The 13,836-nt window shown below is 41.4% G+C and overlaps 1 protein-coding gene across 1 annotated transcript in view; it reads left to right on the forward strand.

Moving 5' to 3' along the window:
* The window catches only part of LOC145396449 (ATPase ASNA1 homolog), a 104,305-nt gene that overhangs the window by 22,474 nt on the left and 67,995 nt on the right, over positions 1-13,836 (forward strand). The window contains exon 3 of the mRNA XM_080269823.1: positions 4,788-4,942. Within this exon, the coding sequence (XP_080125949.1) occupies positions 4,788-4,942 (155 nt within the window). The remainder of the gene's footprint in view (positions 1-4,787; positions 4,943-13,836) is intronic.

Consider the following 13,836-nt stretch of genomic DNA (forward strand, 5'->3'; position numbering starts at 1 on the left):
CGCTCCTCATGGGGCAACGTAGGATTGGATGATGGATGGATGTACCTAGGAGGAAAATATGGAAGCTGACAAACAAAGCAGTAAGGGATGCCTTCTATAGTGAGATGAGGAGAGTGGTGGCTGAACAGGGAGCCGTAGACAGAGGCGTTAATGAACAGTACAGAGCCCTCAAGTACAAGCTCTTGAGAGTTACTGATTCAATATGCAGTTGGACAAGAGGCCCACCAGGACATTAAGGAACTTGGTGGTGGGATGAGGGTGTAGAAGCTGCAGTTAAGGAGAAAAGAAGGCTTTTCTGGGAATGGAAGAAGGGTGGTAACAAGGAGGAATACTTGGCTACCAAGCGTAGAGCTAGAAGAGTGGTATACAGGGCAAAGTTTGAGTCACAGAGACTCTTACTTAATAACCTAAATCATGGGGAAAGGAAAAATATGATATTTAAGGTTGAAAATCAGATGAAGAGAGATAATTGGGATATTATAAGTGAGCAGTGTGTGATGAATGATGAAGGAGGGGTAGTGGTGAACCGTGGGGATATTAAAGATGCATGGAGAGAGCATTATAGCCAGTTGTTGAATGAGGAGTTTGACTGGGACAGGGAAGGGTTGGAGCTAGCAGATCCAGTGTTTGGTCCTTGGCCTTTGATTGATGCTGCTACTGTAAGTGAGGCAGGATGCAAGTGGGGAAAGTGTGTCTAGGTTGACTGCCGAAATGTTGAAGGCCTCAGAATATATAGGGGTGAGGTTAGTCACTGACCTGATAAATATGATTATAATTATATGAGTGTGTTGTCCCAGATGATTGGCTGATGAGTGTAATTGTAAATGTGTACAAAGGGAAGGGTGATGCCCTGGAAAGAGGAAATGATAGAGGTATAAAGCTTTTAGATTAGATAATGAAGGTAATGGAGAGAGTTCTAGAAGGTATGCTTAGAGAAAGAGTGAATATTGCTGAGGTGCAGTTTGGGTTTATGCCAGGCAGGGGCACCACTGATGCCATATTCATTGTTCGACTGCTTCAGGAAAAATATATTGGAAAGAAAAGAGATCTGCATTTTGTTTTTGTTGATTTGGCAAACGCCTTTGACGGAGTCCCTAGAGAGGTGGTGAAGTGGGCAATGGGAAAGCTTGAGTTGGAGGAGTGGCTGGTTAGGGTGGTTATGGCCATGTATGTGGGTGCTCACATCCAGATATGAGTGACTGGAGATTTGAGTGATGAGTTTTCCGTGAATGTTGGTGTGCATCAGGGATCAGTTTTGAGTCCCTTGTTGTTTATCATGATACCTGAAGCCCTCTCTCGTGACTTCAGAAACTGACTTCCTTGGGAGATGTTGTGTGCTGATGATTTGGTGTTGACTGCAGAGAATGAAAGGGAGGCAGAGGAAAGATTTAGGAAATGGAGAGATGGTATGGGACACAAGGGCTTAAGGGTAAATGCAGATAAAACAAAAGTAATGATATCTAGGGTTGGTGGCTGTACAGTCAAAGAAGAGGGAGAGTGACCATGTGCAATTTGCCACAAGGGCATGGGAAGTAATTCCATCTTGTATAGTGTTTGTAATAAATGGGTGCACAAGAGATGTAGTGGTATTAGAGGTAGACTGCGAGCAAATGCCAATTTTATGTGTGCGGCGTGTAGGGGAGAGCAGGTGGAGATTGTCAGGTGTGAAAGGACTGAACTTGCTGGTGAGGCTCTTGAGTGTGTGGAAGTGTGTTGTTATTCGGGGCTGGAGCTAGCTCTGTGGCTAGGGTGAGAAGTGGTTGGAAGAAGTCCAGGGAGCTATTGCCTCTCCTGACATTGAAAAGACTCTCCCTATGTGCTAAGGGGTCTTTGTATGCAGCATGTGTTAGAAGTGTGATGCTGTATGGTAGTGAGACGTGGGCAGTAAAGGAAAAGGATATTCGCAGGCTCAAATGTACAGAAATGACAATGATTAGGTGGATGTGCAGTGCGTCCCTGCATGCAAGGCCTGGGGGGGCTGGGTTTACGATGGAAGAGTTGAGAGGTAGGATGGGACTGGAGTGTATTGGTGTTGTGATGAGGAGTCGTAGATTGAGATGGTTTGGGCATGTGGAGAGGATGGGGGATGATAATTGGATGCAGAAGGTGAGAAATGTTAATATTGGGGTTGGGGTTGCGAGGGGTAGACCGAGAAAGACGTGAAACAAGGTCAGTAAGTGTGACCTCAGGGTTATGGGACTGAACAGGGAGGCTGTCATAGGTTGAGCAGCATGGAGAGCCTCCATTAGGTGACCAAGGCCGATGCATGCAAGCATGTTGGAGCCTACAAAAACGAAACTAAACCAAACGAACAATTGGTCTGTATGCTTGTTGAATGTGGCAGGGTACCTGGAAAGGTTATAATAATTTATTGCCTGAGACAGTGGGAGTGCTCACCATCCACTCACTTTATGTAGTGCTGCTCATGGGTGACTGCCCTTTCCTCCCTTCCTTCCTTCTTTCCTTCCTTCTTCTTCATGCTTTCTTTCCTTGATTCTTTTCTCTTCCTTCTGTCTACGGGTGACACTACACTGAGTGGCAAACCAAATGGTTTCCTGTACACCTGGAAACCTTTTACTGTGCTGGGTGGTAACCATATAACCAGCTTATGGTGCCTGGTGGTTTATTGGGAATTAGGTTGCTCCAATTGGATTGAGCCTGTGTAGGTTTATATCCAAGGAGTGGTTGTGGTTTATTGCTTACATAATGCCACTCAGGGACAGATGAGGCTGGTCACTCTCCTCTCAAATGTCAGGACCGATTTGCCTAGCCCCGGGCTGCTGCTCTTCTCATGGGGCAACACAGGATTAGATGATATTATGTATGTATGACAGTAGTTCTGAAATTTTTTATTTCTAACCTAATCAGTAAACCTCACAGGCTGGTGACTGTTAATTGCATCTCTTCCCTACTGCTGGGAAAGTTTAATAGTACTTATACTGGTATCATACACTATAAACTTTTTTTTCTTTTTCAAGGGCTAGCCACATATGTATTTACCGTAACAGTGGTATGCTATCTAGTGGTATTTGAATATTTAGTACTGTAATTAGTCACCTCCCCTCACCTGCAGGTGGGAAAAAAAGGTGAAATGATGGTGATGATCATGATCATGATAATAATGATGATGTAATCAGTTACAAAGTGAGTTTGTAGTTTTTGCTGAATATATGGTGGCTATCTATCTATCTATCTATATACCTAGGCTGTTTCCCCCAAGGAAAGGGAGGTAGCCGAGACAGGATGACACACTCCCCATTTACTCATCCATTCAAACACATTCATTCGCATCTTAGCCCCAAAGGGGAGAACGGACAGATCCTCACCACACCACACCGCACAAGGGTCAACTGTGCAATGCAATCAGTGACATCCGCAGCAGGGTCCGACAGCAGAACTGGTTTACCCCTGCCACATCATAACAGACCCATCCCCTTACCCGCACCTGACCTGACTAGCTGATCAGACCAAGTGCGGTGGCAGATTTGCCAAAAAGTAGCACCATAAATATTGGAATTATTAACTATGTTTGAAATTATACTCATATTATTCATTCAATAAGCTCCCTTCAGACTACTAAAACTAGCCTTTCTTAAATGCTCTTCCCCTGGGGAGGAGAGGGAATGAATACTTCCATAGTATCTCTCCTTGTCATAAGAGGTGACTTAGAGGGACCATTTTGTTTCCTGTCTTTCTCCCCGTACTGTCCTCCTCTTCCTCTTCTGCCCTACCTTTCTTTTTTTACGTTTCTGTGTTTCATCTGACCTTTATTTCCCCGCTACTCCTATCAGGTTAGGCATTTGGTTTCATGATATAAATAGTTTAAGAACTTCCCATGGACATTGACCCTTTCTCCCTTATACCACTTTTACACCAAGGCCACTTCATTGCTGGCCATAATGTTATGTAGCTACAGGTATATTATGGCTTGGTGCTAGTTTTTCATTATTCCCTTCTCTTAAATTCTCTTAACACATAAGCATGTAGGCTATATTAACCCGCCCCGTCCTGACTGATTTTTCCACCACTGACTCCCCCCAATCCCAACCAATGTTGGAAAAAAAAATTGGGGCTCAAACCTCCGCTTTTGGTGAGAAACATCAAAAATTCGTAGAGAAATCGCTTACCTGAGGTTTAAAATACTCGATACAGGTAGCAGTACTCCTTACCTTACTGGGTTTTCTATCAGGCTGGCTCCAATGAAAACGAGTTCTGTGGGAGGGTAACTATTCCACAACTCTCACAAACGGTATTTATTTATTTATTTGGTACAAATTTATATGTAGTACGAGAGTATATTGGTTTTCAAACAGTAATATAGGCAATATAAGCATTGTTTCACTCACTAACACATCAACATACCTGACCTTTTTGGGTGACATTACCTGATCATCATTTCTTACTGTTTCTTCCTCTAATGCTACGTAAACTTTGTCCTCCACAATGTCATCGATTGGGGAATCACTCTGGCCCTGAATGTCTTTATTGGCCAGGTCACTGGTAACGGGTGATTTGCCGAGACAATGGCGTGGGGGGGGGGGAGGTCATGCGGGGTAAGGCATTGTCCCTGCCTGGCATCTTGTAGAGGAAAGTGTCCTGTGTATACGTATGGAAAATCACGCGCGAAAATTGAAAATTGTACATATTATGAACCTTGCAATTGCGCGACATACTGGTACCTCAATGGGTCTAGCTATGACGAAACGTTGCGACGTACTCATACGTCGATGGGACACCTCGGGTTAATGACATCGTATTTGTAATACTTTACCTCTTTCCTTCAACAGGAGATTGACCCTAACATTGGCTATGGAGAGCTTCCTGATGAGTACTTTGAAGGTGGTGGTGGAGAAGCCGTACGATTAGGACGTGACATTATGCAGGAGGTGCTGGGGGCCTTCCCAGGCATAGATGAAGCTATGAGCTATGCTGAAGTCATGAAGTAAGCATTTCTTGTTATTACAGTGGTGTTCTACTAATGCATAGTATTTTGTTCTGGCTCGTTGATGATTTTGAACAGCTTACGAAGGATCTAATAATTGAATTTCCCCTTGTTTAGAGGATTTTTTATCAGAGTCTCTGATAAAGTACTTTCCTTAGAAACTTATGATTGTGAGATGGCATTGATATTGTTGTTTTTAATTCACTTTATGTACCTGTATATGCAGGCAGTGAATGCCTTTGTTTTGTTGAGAGAGCAGTGTTATTTTCATGATAACTTTGGTATTATACATTTACTTTTATGTTATTCTTGAGACCAAGTAAATGGAATTGACATAAGCAAAATGAACCACTTGTATATATCTACCTGTATGTTATTCTTGAGGCCAAGCTAATGGAATTCACATAAGAAAAATGAACCTCTTGAGGAAAGTTAACACTTTCTACCTCATGAACAAATCTGTGCATGGGTTTCCTGTCTGCCTTAAGGGCAAAATTCAGTTCTCCAGTGTTGCAACTGTTGATTTTGAGCTTTTTGAGGTTTCTGGTGATAACATTGTTTAGACCAGGCAAATTAAAAACTTGGTGTGTGTGCTGTGAGTGTAGGAATAAAATCCCTTCACCTCTGATATACTGTAGTTTGTTGTGAATTTGCATCCTTATGAGAATACTGAGGATAATCTGGCCAGGGTTAAAAGTACCAGTCTGTTACTGAACCCCTCCACAACTTGATCAAGATACCTCCAAACTTAACTCCCACCCAGAACCTCCACCCACAGTTTACAGATAAATGTTACTGTATATCATTGGATTCAGCTTATTGTTATTATTATTATTATTATTACTTTTTTTTTTTTTACTGGTGACATAATGGGTTGTTATGAAGTACCATGAGAAAATGATATTGGGAAGCTATTAAAGGATGTGTGTCAGGAGAGGAGGTTGTGCATTTGTAACTCGTATTTCAAACACAAAGATGCACATAAATATACATGGTATAGAGGGAACGGGGATTGTGTTGAAAGAAGCCTGATTGATCACTTGCTCATAGAGAGGTCAATGATGGGAATGGTTGCTGACATGAGGGCCGTGAGAAGACGATGTGGAGGTCTGTCAGATCATATGATTGTGGCATGCAAGATCAAGTTGAGGGGAGTGAGGTGGATCAGGAGAGGGAGGAGCAGTCAGGGAGAAAGACTGAAAGTTGAGAAGCTGAGGATCAAAGAAATGGCAGATGGTTACAGGACCAAAGTAGAGGAGGAGTTAGAATCAGTGAATTGGAATGAAATGGATCTGGACAGCCTGTGGAATGCGTGTAGGGATTGCTTAGTTAGGAATGCTAAAGCGATGTGTTGTGTGGCAAGAGTAACAACAAAGAAGAAAGGTACGGCATGGTGGGATGAGGGGGTTAAGGGAGCGGGGGAGGAAAAGAGGAAGAAGTGTCTAAAGTGGTTACAGGACAGGGGTTCATTTGAATAGGAACTGAATATTTTGAGAGCAAGAAACATGTAAAGAGACTAGTGAAGAGGAAAAAGAAGGAGGTAAATGATGATCTAGGAAGAAAAATGAATGCGAACTACTCTGAAAATAGGAAGTTATTCTGGAAAGAGGTGCGGAAATGTAGAAGTGAAAGTGGAAAGAAATCTGATGGTGTGAAGGATGTAGGTTGTAGATTATTAACCCCTGGGGATGAAGTAAGGGCCAGATGGAAATAATATTTTGAAAGCCTGATGAATGGGAATAGAGAGAGCAGAGCGTCTGTAAATATGATTGGTTTTGGGGATGTGCAGATAAGGAATGCAGTACCGGGAGGCGTGACACTTGCACAGGTGAAGAGTGCTGTGACGCGGCTGAAAAATGGGAAAGCAGCTGGGGTTGATGAGGTATATGCAGAGATGCTTAAATGTAATGGAAAGAGTGGAATGAAGTGCTTGTTGGAGATATGTAAGAAGGCAGGGATGAGTGAAACTGTGCCTGCAGAGTGGAAAAAGACAGTGATTGTACCCCTTCACAAAAATAAAGGTGAGCAAAGTGAGTGCAATATCGTGGCATAAGTTTATTGGGTGTGGTAGGGAAGGTATGTGGAAGAATTATTATAAAGTAAGAGAGATATCATCAGTCCTAGTGAGTGATGAACAGGGTGGCTTTAGGAGTGGCAGAGGATGTGTGGATCAAATTTTTGCAGTGAGACAGATAGCAGAGAAGGCTTGTGAGAAGGACCATAAGGTGTTTATGGCGTTCTTGGATCTGGAAAAAGCATTCGACAAAGTGGACAGAGAAGGATTATGGAAAGTTTTGCGCATTTACGGTGTAGATGGTAAGCTGCTAGGTGCCGTCAAGAGTTTTATGATGGTAGTGAAGCATGTGTAAGGGTTAATGGGCATCTAAGCGAATGGTTCATGATTGGTGTGGGCGTGCGACAAGGTTGTGTGATGTCTCCATGGTTATTCAGTATATATATATGGATGGGGTGATGAGAGAAGTAAAAACATGAGTAATGGAGAGAGGGATGGCATTAGTAATGAATGGTGATGGATGGATATCTCAAATTTGTTTTATGCTGATGATGCAGTATTGCTTGCAAACACCGGACAAGAACTTGGTAGACTAGTGCAGAGTTTTGCTGATGTCTGTGAGTGTCGTGCCCTGAGAGTAAATGCAGAAGAGAGTAAAGTGATGGTTATTGAGAGAGCAGGTGACTCCCAGTGCAATGATACGTTGAATGGAGAGACTGGAATTGGTGAGAGAGTTCAAATACCTGGGTAGAGGAAAATGTGCAAAAGAAGTTGAAAGTAGAGTGACACAAGGAAGAAAAGTAGTTGGTGCAATGGAGGCCATGATAAGAAACATGGGCTTGGGTGTTGCAGCTGCATGAGGCTTACATGAAGGAGTGCTAGTGCCAACAAAATCATATGGATGTGAGACTATGGTGTGGCATGAAAATGAAAAGTCAAGAGTAAGAGCAGTGGAGATGGGACTGCTGAGGAACGTATGTTGAGTACAGAGGGTGGATGGGATACGAAAGAATGTGATTTGTGAAAGATGTGGAGTGAGGAAGTTGTTGGACACCAGAATCAGTGAGAGTTTACTGAGATGTAATGGTCATGTGGAGAGAATTGTTAACAACAGAGTGGTGAAAAAGGTATATTTGAGCGAATTCGAAGGAGGGAGGAGGCGAGGTAGGCCAAGGAGAAGGTGGAGAGATATGGTGGACGAGTGTGTGAGGAAGAGAGGTTTGGAAATCGGTGAGGCTAGGGAACTGACAAGAGATCGAGCTGGCTGGATGAATGTTGTGAGGAGAAGTACATGATCAGGGATTTGGCACCCCTTTTTAACATGGCAGTGTCTAGATTGACTCAGTCGGATTCGTTTATGTGAAGCTACAGAACATGGTGAATGTTTCTGGCATATCTGATACAGCCAGGATTCTGGGGGCTTGAATGATGAGCGAGTGGAAGCATGGCCCATTAGATCAGGCAAATTTGGGCTGTCTGGACATTACTACTCCTCACCCTGCCCCAGGATGGGAAAGGAGGTTCGGATGATGATGATGATGATGACTTACTATATTTTAATCATGCTAGAAATCATCATCATCATCATCTGGACCTTCTTTCCCACCCTAGGGCAAGATGAGGAGTAGCAGTGTCCAGACAGCCCAAGTTTGCCCACTCCAATGGGCCATGCTTCCATTTCCTCATCATTCAAGCCCCCGGAATCCTGGCTCTATCTGATACGTCAAAAACTTTCATAGGATTCTGTAGCTTCACGTAAACGTATCTGATAGAATCGGTCTGAACTCTGTCACATTAAAAAGGGGTGCCAAATCCCTGATCATACACATCTCACAACCTTCATCCAGCCAGCCCAATTTCTTTTCAGTGTCCTAGCCTCACTGACTTCCATATCTCTCTTTCTCACACACTCATTCTCCATATCCCTTCACCTTCTCCTTGGCCTGCCTCACCTCCTCCCTCCTTCAAATTCGCTAAGATATACTGTACCTTTTTCACCACTCTATTGTTATCCATTCTCTCCACATGACCATACTATCTCAGTACACTCTCTTCAATTCTGGTGTCCACAGACTTCCTCACTCGGCATCTTTCACGAATCACATTATTTTGTATCCTATCCCCTCTCTGTATTCCACATACATTCCTCAGGAGTCCCATCTCCATTGCTCTTACTCTTGACTTTTCATTTTCATGCCACACCATAGTCTCACATCCATATGTTTAAGTTTCCACCAACACTCATTCATGTAAGCATCGTGCAGGTGCCTTCATAGCACCAGCTATCTTCCTTCCATATGTCACTCTGCTTTCTTTTGCACATTTTCCTCTCTTATCTGTCACTGTACCCAGGTATTTGAACTCTCTCACCAATTTCAGCCTCTCTCCATTCACTGTAACATCACTTCGGGAGTCACTTTCTCTCTCTATTACCATCACTTTACTCTTTTCTACATTTACTCTCAAGGCACAATGCTCACAGACACCAGCAAAACTCTGCACTAGTCCACCAAGCTCCTGTCCAGTATTTGCAAGTAGCACTGCATCATCAGCATACAACAAGTTTGAGATATTCCATCCATCACCATTCATTACCAATGCCATCCCTCTGTCCATTACATTAGTTTTTACTTCTCTTATGACCCCATCCATTCATATATATATATATATATAGAGAGAGAGAGAGAGAGAGAGAGAGTATATATATATATATATATATATATATATATATATATTTGTATTTCACTCTCATCTTAAATGTTGGGACCAACTGCCTAGCCCCGGGCTCCTACGCTCCTCATGGGGTGATGTAGGATTGGGTGATGGATGGATGGATGGATGTATATGTAATATATATATATATATATATATATATATATATATATATATATATGGCATAGGTAATGAATGGTGATGGATGGAATATCTCAAATTTGTTGTATGCTGATGATGCAGTATTACTTGCAAATACTGGCAGGAGCTTGATGGACTAGTGCAGAGTTTTGCTGATGTCTGTGAACATTGTGCCACTTACATCCTTCACACTTTCACATTTCTTTCCATTGTCATTTCTACATTTCTGCACCTCTTTCCAGAATAACTTCCTATTATCAGAGTAGTTTGCATTCATTTTTCTTCCTAGATCATCATTTACCTACTTCTTTTTCCTTTACACTAGTCTCTTTATGTGCTCCTTGCTCTCATGATATGCCAGAAATAATGATTATTAATAATAATTATTAATCACATAGAAAGGCAACAACGTGAGCAAGAACGCCAGTCGTATTCAGTGGGAAGACCATAAATTTGACTGCAGGGTATTGCTCAAGGAGAAATTTTGGATGTCTTAGAATGACTTGAAGGGAAGTTACTTCAGCTATGTTTTTGTGTCGTCCTAAAAACATTTGCCAGACCATAGGGTGGCAGCAATGTTATTAACCCATGCCTTCTTTGTATGCATCCAGTTAACTTCAGTCCTTGTAGTGTCCTTGTAATGAAAGGCTCAAGGAGAGTTAGTGCAGTTTACTATTGCAGGCATCATTTTTTTCAGTCCCTAATTGCTTTCTTTTCAAAATCATGCTCATCCTCTCTTTGGCTGCTTTGTGGCCCCAGATTTACTTCTCCTGTCATAAGATGAAAGTAGAACATGGAATTTGCTTCCAGAGCTGCCCAGTTTCATCAATGTTAGTTACAGGAAACCTTTGCGTTTGGACAGTTCGTTTTGCAATAAGTTAAATTAATTACATTAAAAAATCAAGAAACTTTAAGTTACACTTATATTGTATTTGTACTTACTTTGAAATTTGATACAATAAAACCTCACTATAGTGGACTAATTGGGGCCCAAGCCATTCCGAAAAAAGTGAAATTCCAATAATAGCAACATCTGGACTTCCCCCTGCTAACCCTCACTTTTTTTTTTATATATCCGACATTAGTCCGGATTGCACCAACGGTTTTTAAACTGTTTTCACTACCAGTGCAGTACTGTACTGGATTATACATTTACCACTAATCAAATGGTGTAATATATACACTCGATCTTCCATTTCCCGAACTAAAAGGTGGGGAGACCAGTCCAGGAATCGCAAAAGTCTGGCCCCACATACCATTCCCTGGACTTTTACCATACTTTGTCCGAATTCTCCAATATTTTCTGGCAATTATTCTGATATTCTAGAGCCTTCTGGAATGTAGGCTACCTATACCAACATAACTAACATACATCCATCCATCCATCATCCAATCCTACATTGCCCCATGAGGAGCTTAGGAGCCTGGGGGCTAGGCAGTTGGCCCCGACATTTAAGACCAGAGTGACCAGCCTCACTCATCCCTGAGTGGCATTACATGAGCAATCAACCCTAACCATTCCTTGGATATTAACCTTCACCGGCTCAATCCGATTGGAGCGCAATAATTACCCACTAAACCACCAGACGCCAAAATTTAGTTATATGGTTGCCACTCAGCGTAGTTAATGGTTTCCTGGTGTACAGGAAACCATTTGTCTTGTCACTCGGTGTAGAGTCACCCACAGGGAGAAGGAAGAGGAAAGAATGAAGGAAAGAAAGACAGAAGAGGGAGTGTAAAGTCACCCATAGGCAGAAGGACAAGGAAAGAATGAAGGAAGGAAAGACAGAAGAGGATGGAAGGAAAGAAGGAATACACAGTACACAAAATAATAACACTAACTATAATAACTGACACAGTAGCGGTATTTTGCTAGCTATAACTCTAAGAATGGTTGGTTAGACAGCTGTTGACGAGAATGTGGAGGATATGATAGAAGATGATCAGAAAGCTGAGGAATAAGAGGAAAATGAGCAAGGAATGGAACACCACAAGGTGAGCCAACCACTCATCAGCCGACCAAGATACAAACACGCAATCATAGAATGTGATCCTGATCTTGGACCGAATCAGCAATTTTAATTGGAAAATGTTTTAATTATATCACCATATAGGTTTTCACACCTAATTATCTGAAATTCAGTCAAATAATTGTGCTTTTTTAAATAATTATTAATAGAAAATCAGGATTCAGAGCAAAAATTTCTTAAAGTTAGCAGAAGTGTTTTGCCTCTAGTCTAACAACTCGCCTTGACTGACTTTTGTTTTGCTTAAATATCGATTTACAATGCAGATATATTTTTTTGTACTCAAAATAAATATTTATGCGAAGTAGAAGTCTGTCAAGGCATGCTGACAATCTGAAGGGGAAATACAGTAAAAGTCCATTAATCCAAACACCAATAATCCGAAAATCCCAATAATCCGAATTTTGGAAGAAGGCTGACAAAAACTCCAAAAGTAAAAGGAAATCATAATTAAACAATTCAAACTGGGCGCCAAATGCGCCTAAGTGCCGAGCGGTGTGGTCATGGATCAGATAATGCATAGATTGGCAACTCCTCAAAAACAGCCGCCCACTTTTGGATGGTTTCAGGACAGTTCGCCGTCAGGTCAAGTTCACAATGCACAATTCATTTGTACAAAACAATGAGGATTTGGTAAGAAAGTTAAAATCTCTAAATGTCATGTACCCCTACAAATTAGTCAGCTTTGATGTTAAATCATTATTCACAAATGTCCCTGTTGATGATGTTTTAACTTTCCTGCCAAGCATTCTGGGTAGTAACACTGATGGTATTCCCTCTGAAAACGTTATCAAGCTAATTAAATTGTGCATTGTGAACTCTTCTTTTACCTTTGAAGGTAAATTTTACACACAAAAATTTGGTATGGCCATGGGTAATCCCCTCTCCCCAGTTCTGGCAAATATTTACATGGAATAGTTTGAGAAACATTTACTGACCTCCATAAAGGAGCAAAACATAGTTTGGCTCTGATACGTTGATGATATCCTGTGCTTCTGGCCTAACAGTCTACCCATTGATGAATTTCTTCTGCAATTAAATTCGTTAGTTCCATCGATTAAGTTTACTCATGAGATGGAAATGGATAATGAATTGCCACTTTTGGATGTAAAGGTTATCAGGGACCAAAATGTTTTGAAGACTAAGGTATACAGAAAACCTACAAATATTATGTCATATGTTCATTACTATTCAAACCATCATATTAATGTAAAAAGATCTGTGTTCATATCCATGTACCCATGAGCATATAGAATTTCAGACCCAGAATTTTTAGATGATGAACTAAAAATGATTCAGAGTATTGGAAAAGAAGCTAAAATATCCACAAAGCATACTAACTCAAGTGCCACAATACAGACAAAAAACGATTCCTTGAAGGGAAAACTAATAAGCCAGATCGCCAGAACATTCAAAATACCCTTGTCCTCCCCTTCCATGAAAATTTTCTTGATGTTGTTCACATACTGAGGAAACTCAGTGTACAAATAGTATTCAAATATGAGAACACCATAAAAAAACCCTCATCAAACAGCCCTTTCAGTAATTCAGGTGTTGTTTACAAAATCCCGTGTAAAAGCTATGACAAATTTTACATAGGACAATCTGGAAAAGATTTGGAAACTAGAATCTCACAACATAAATATAGTGTAAGGACAGCCCAACAGAGTAGTGGTGTATTTCAGCACAAAGCATCCAGTGATCACCATATTGACTGGACAGGCTCCAAGATTCTAGCAAGATCAAAAAGCTTAGATGAAAGAAATGTAATAAAATCTTGTCTAATTTCTGGCGCATATGAAAAGAATGTAAACATGAGCTATGGTCATTTTAAGTGTGATAAATTGTTAACTGAATTAATTTTAAAGCAGTATCCCCCAGACTAACACGTGATTGTTCCCTGTCATCTCCTGGTGGTGTAGTCACACCTGTGTGGGACACACCTAGCATTAATCCTCTAGGTCTTAAGTTAAGCAGCAGTATTTATCCCCTCCTCCCTC

The sequence above is a fragment of the Coenobita brevimanus genome, chromosome 38 (genome assembly GCF_032717465.1).
Source record: "Coenobita brevimanus isolate Jiangsu-jjx chromosome 38, ASM3271746v2, whole genome shotgun sequence".
Classification (NCBI taxonomy): domain Eukaryota; kingdom Metazoa; phylum Arthropoda; class Malacostraca; order Decapoda; family Coenobitidae; genus Coenobita; species Coenobita brevimanus.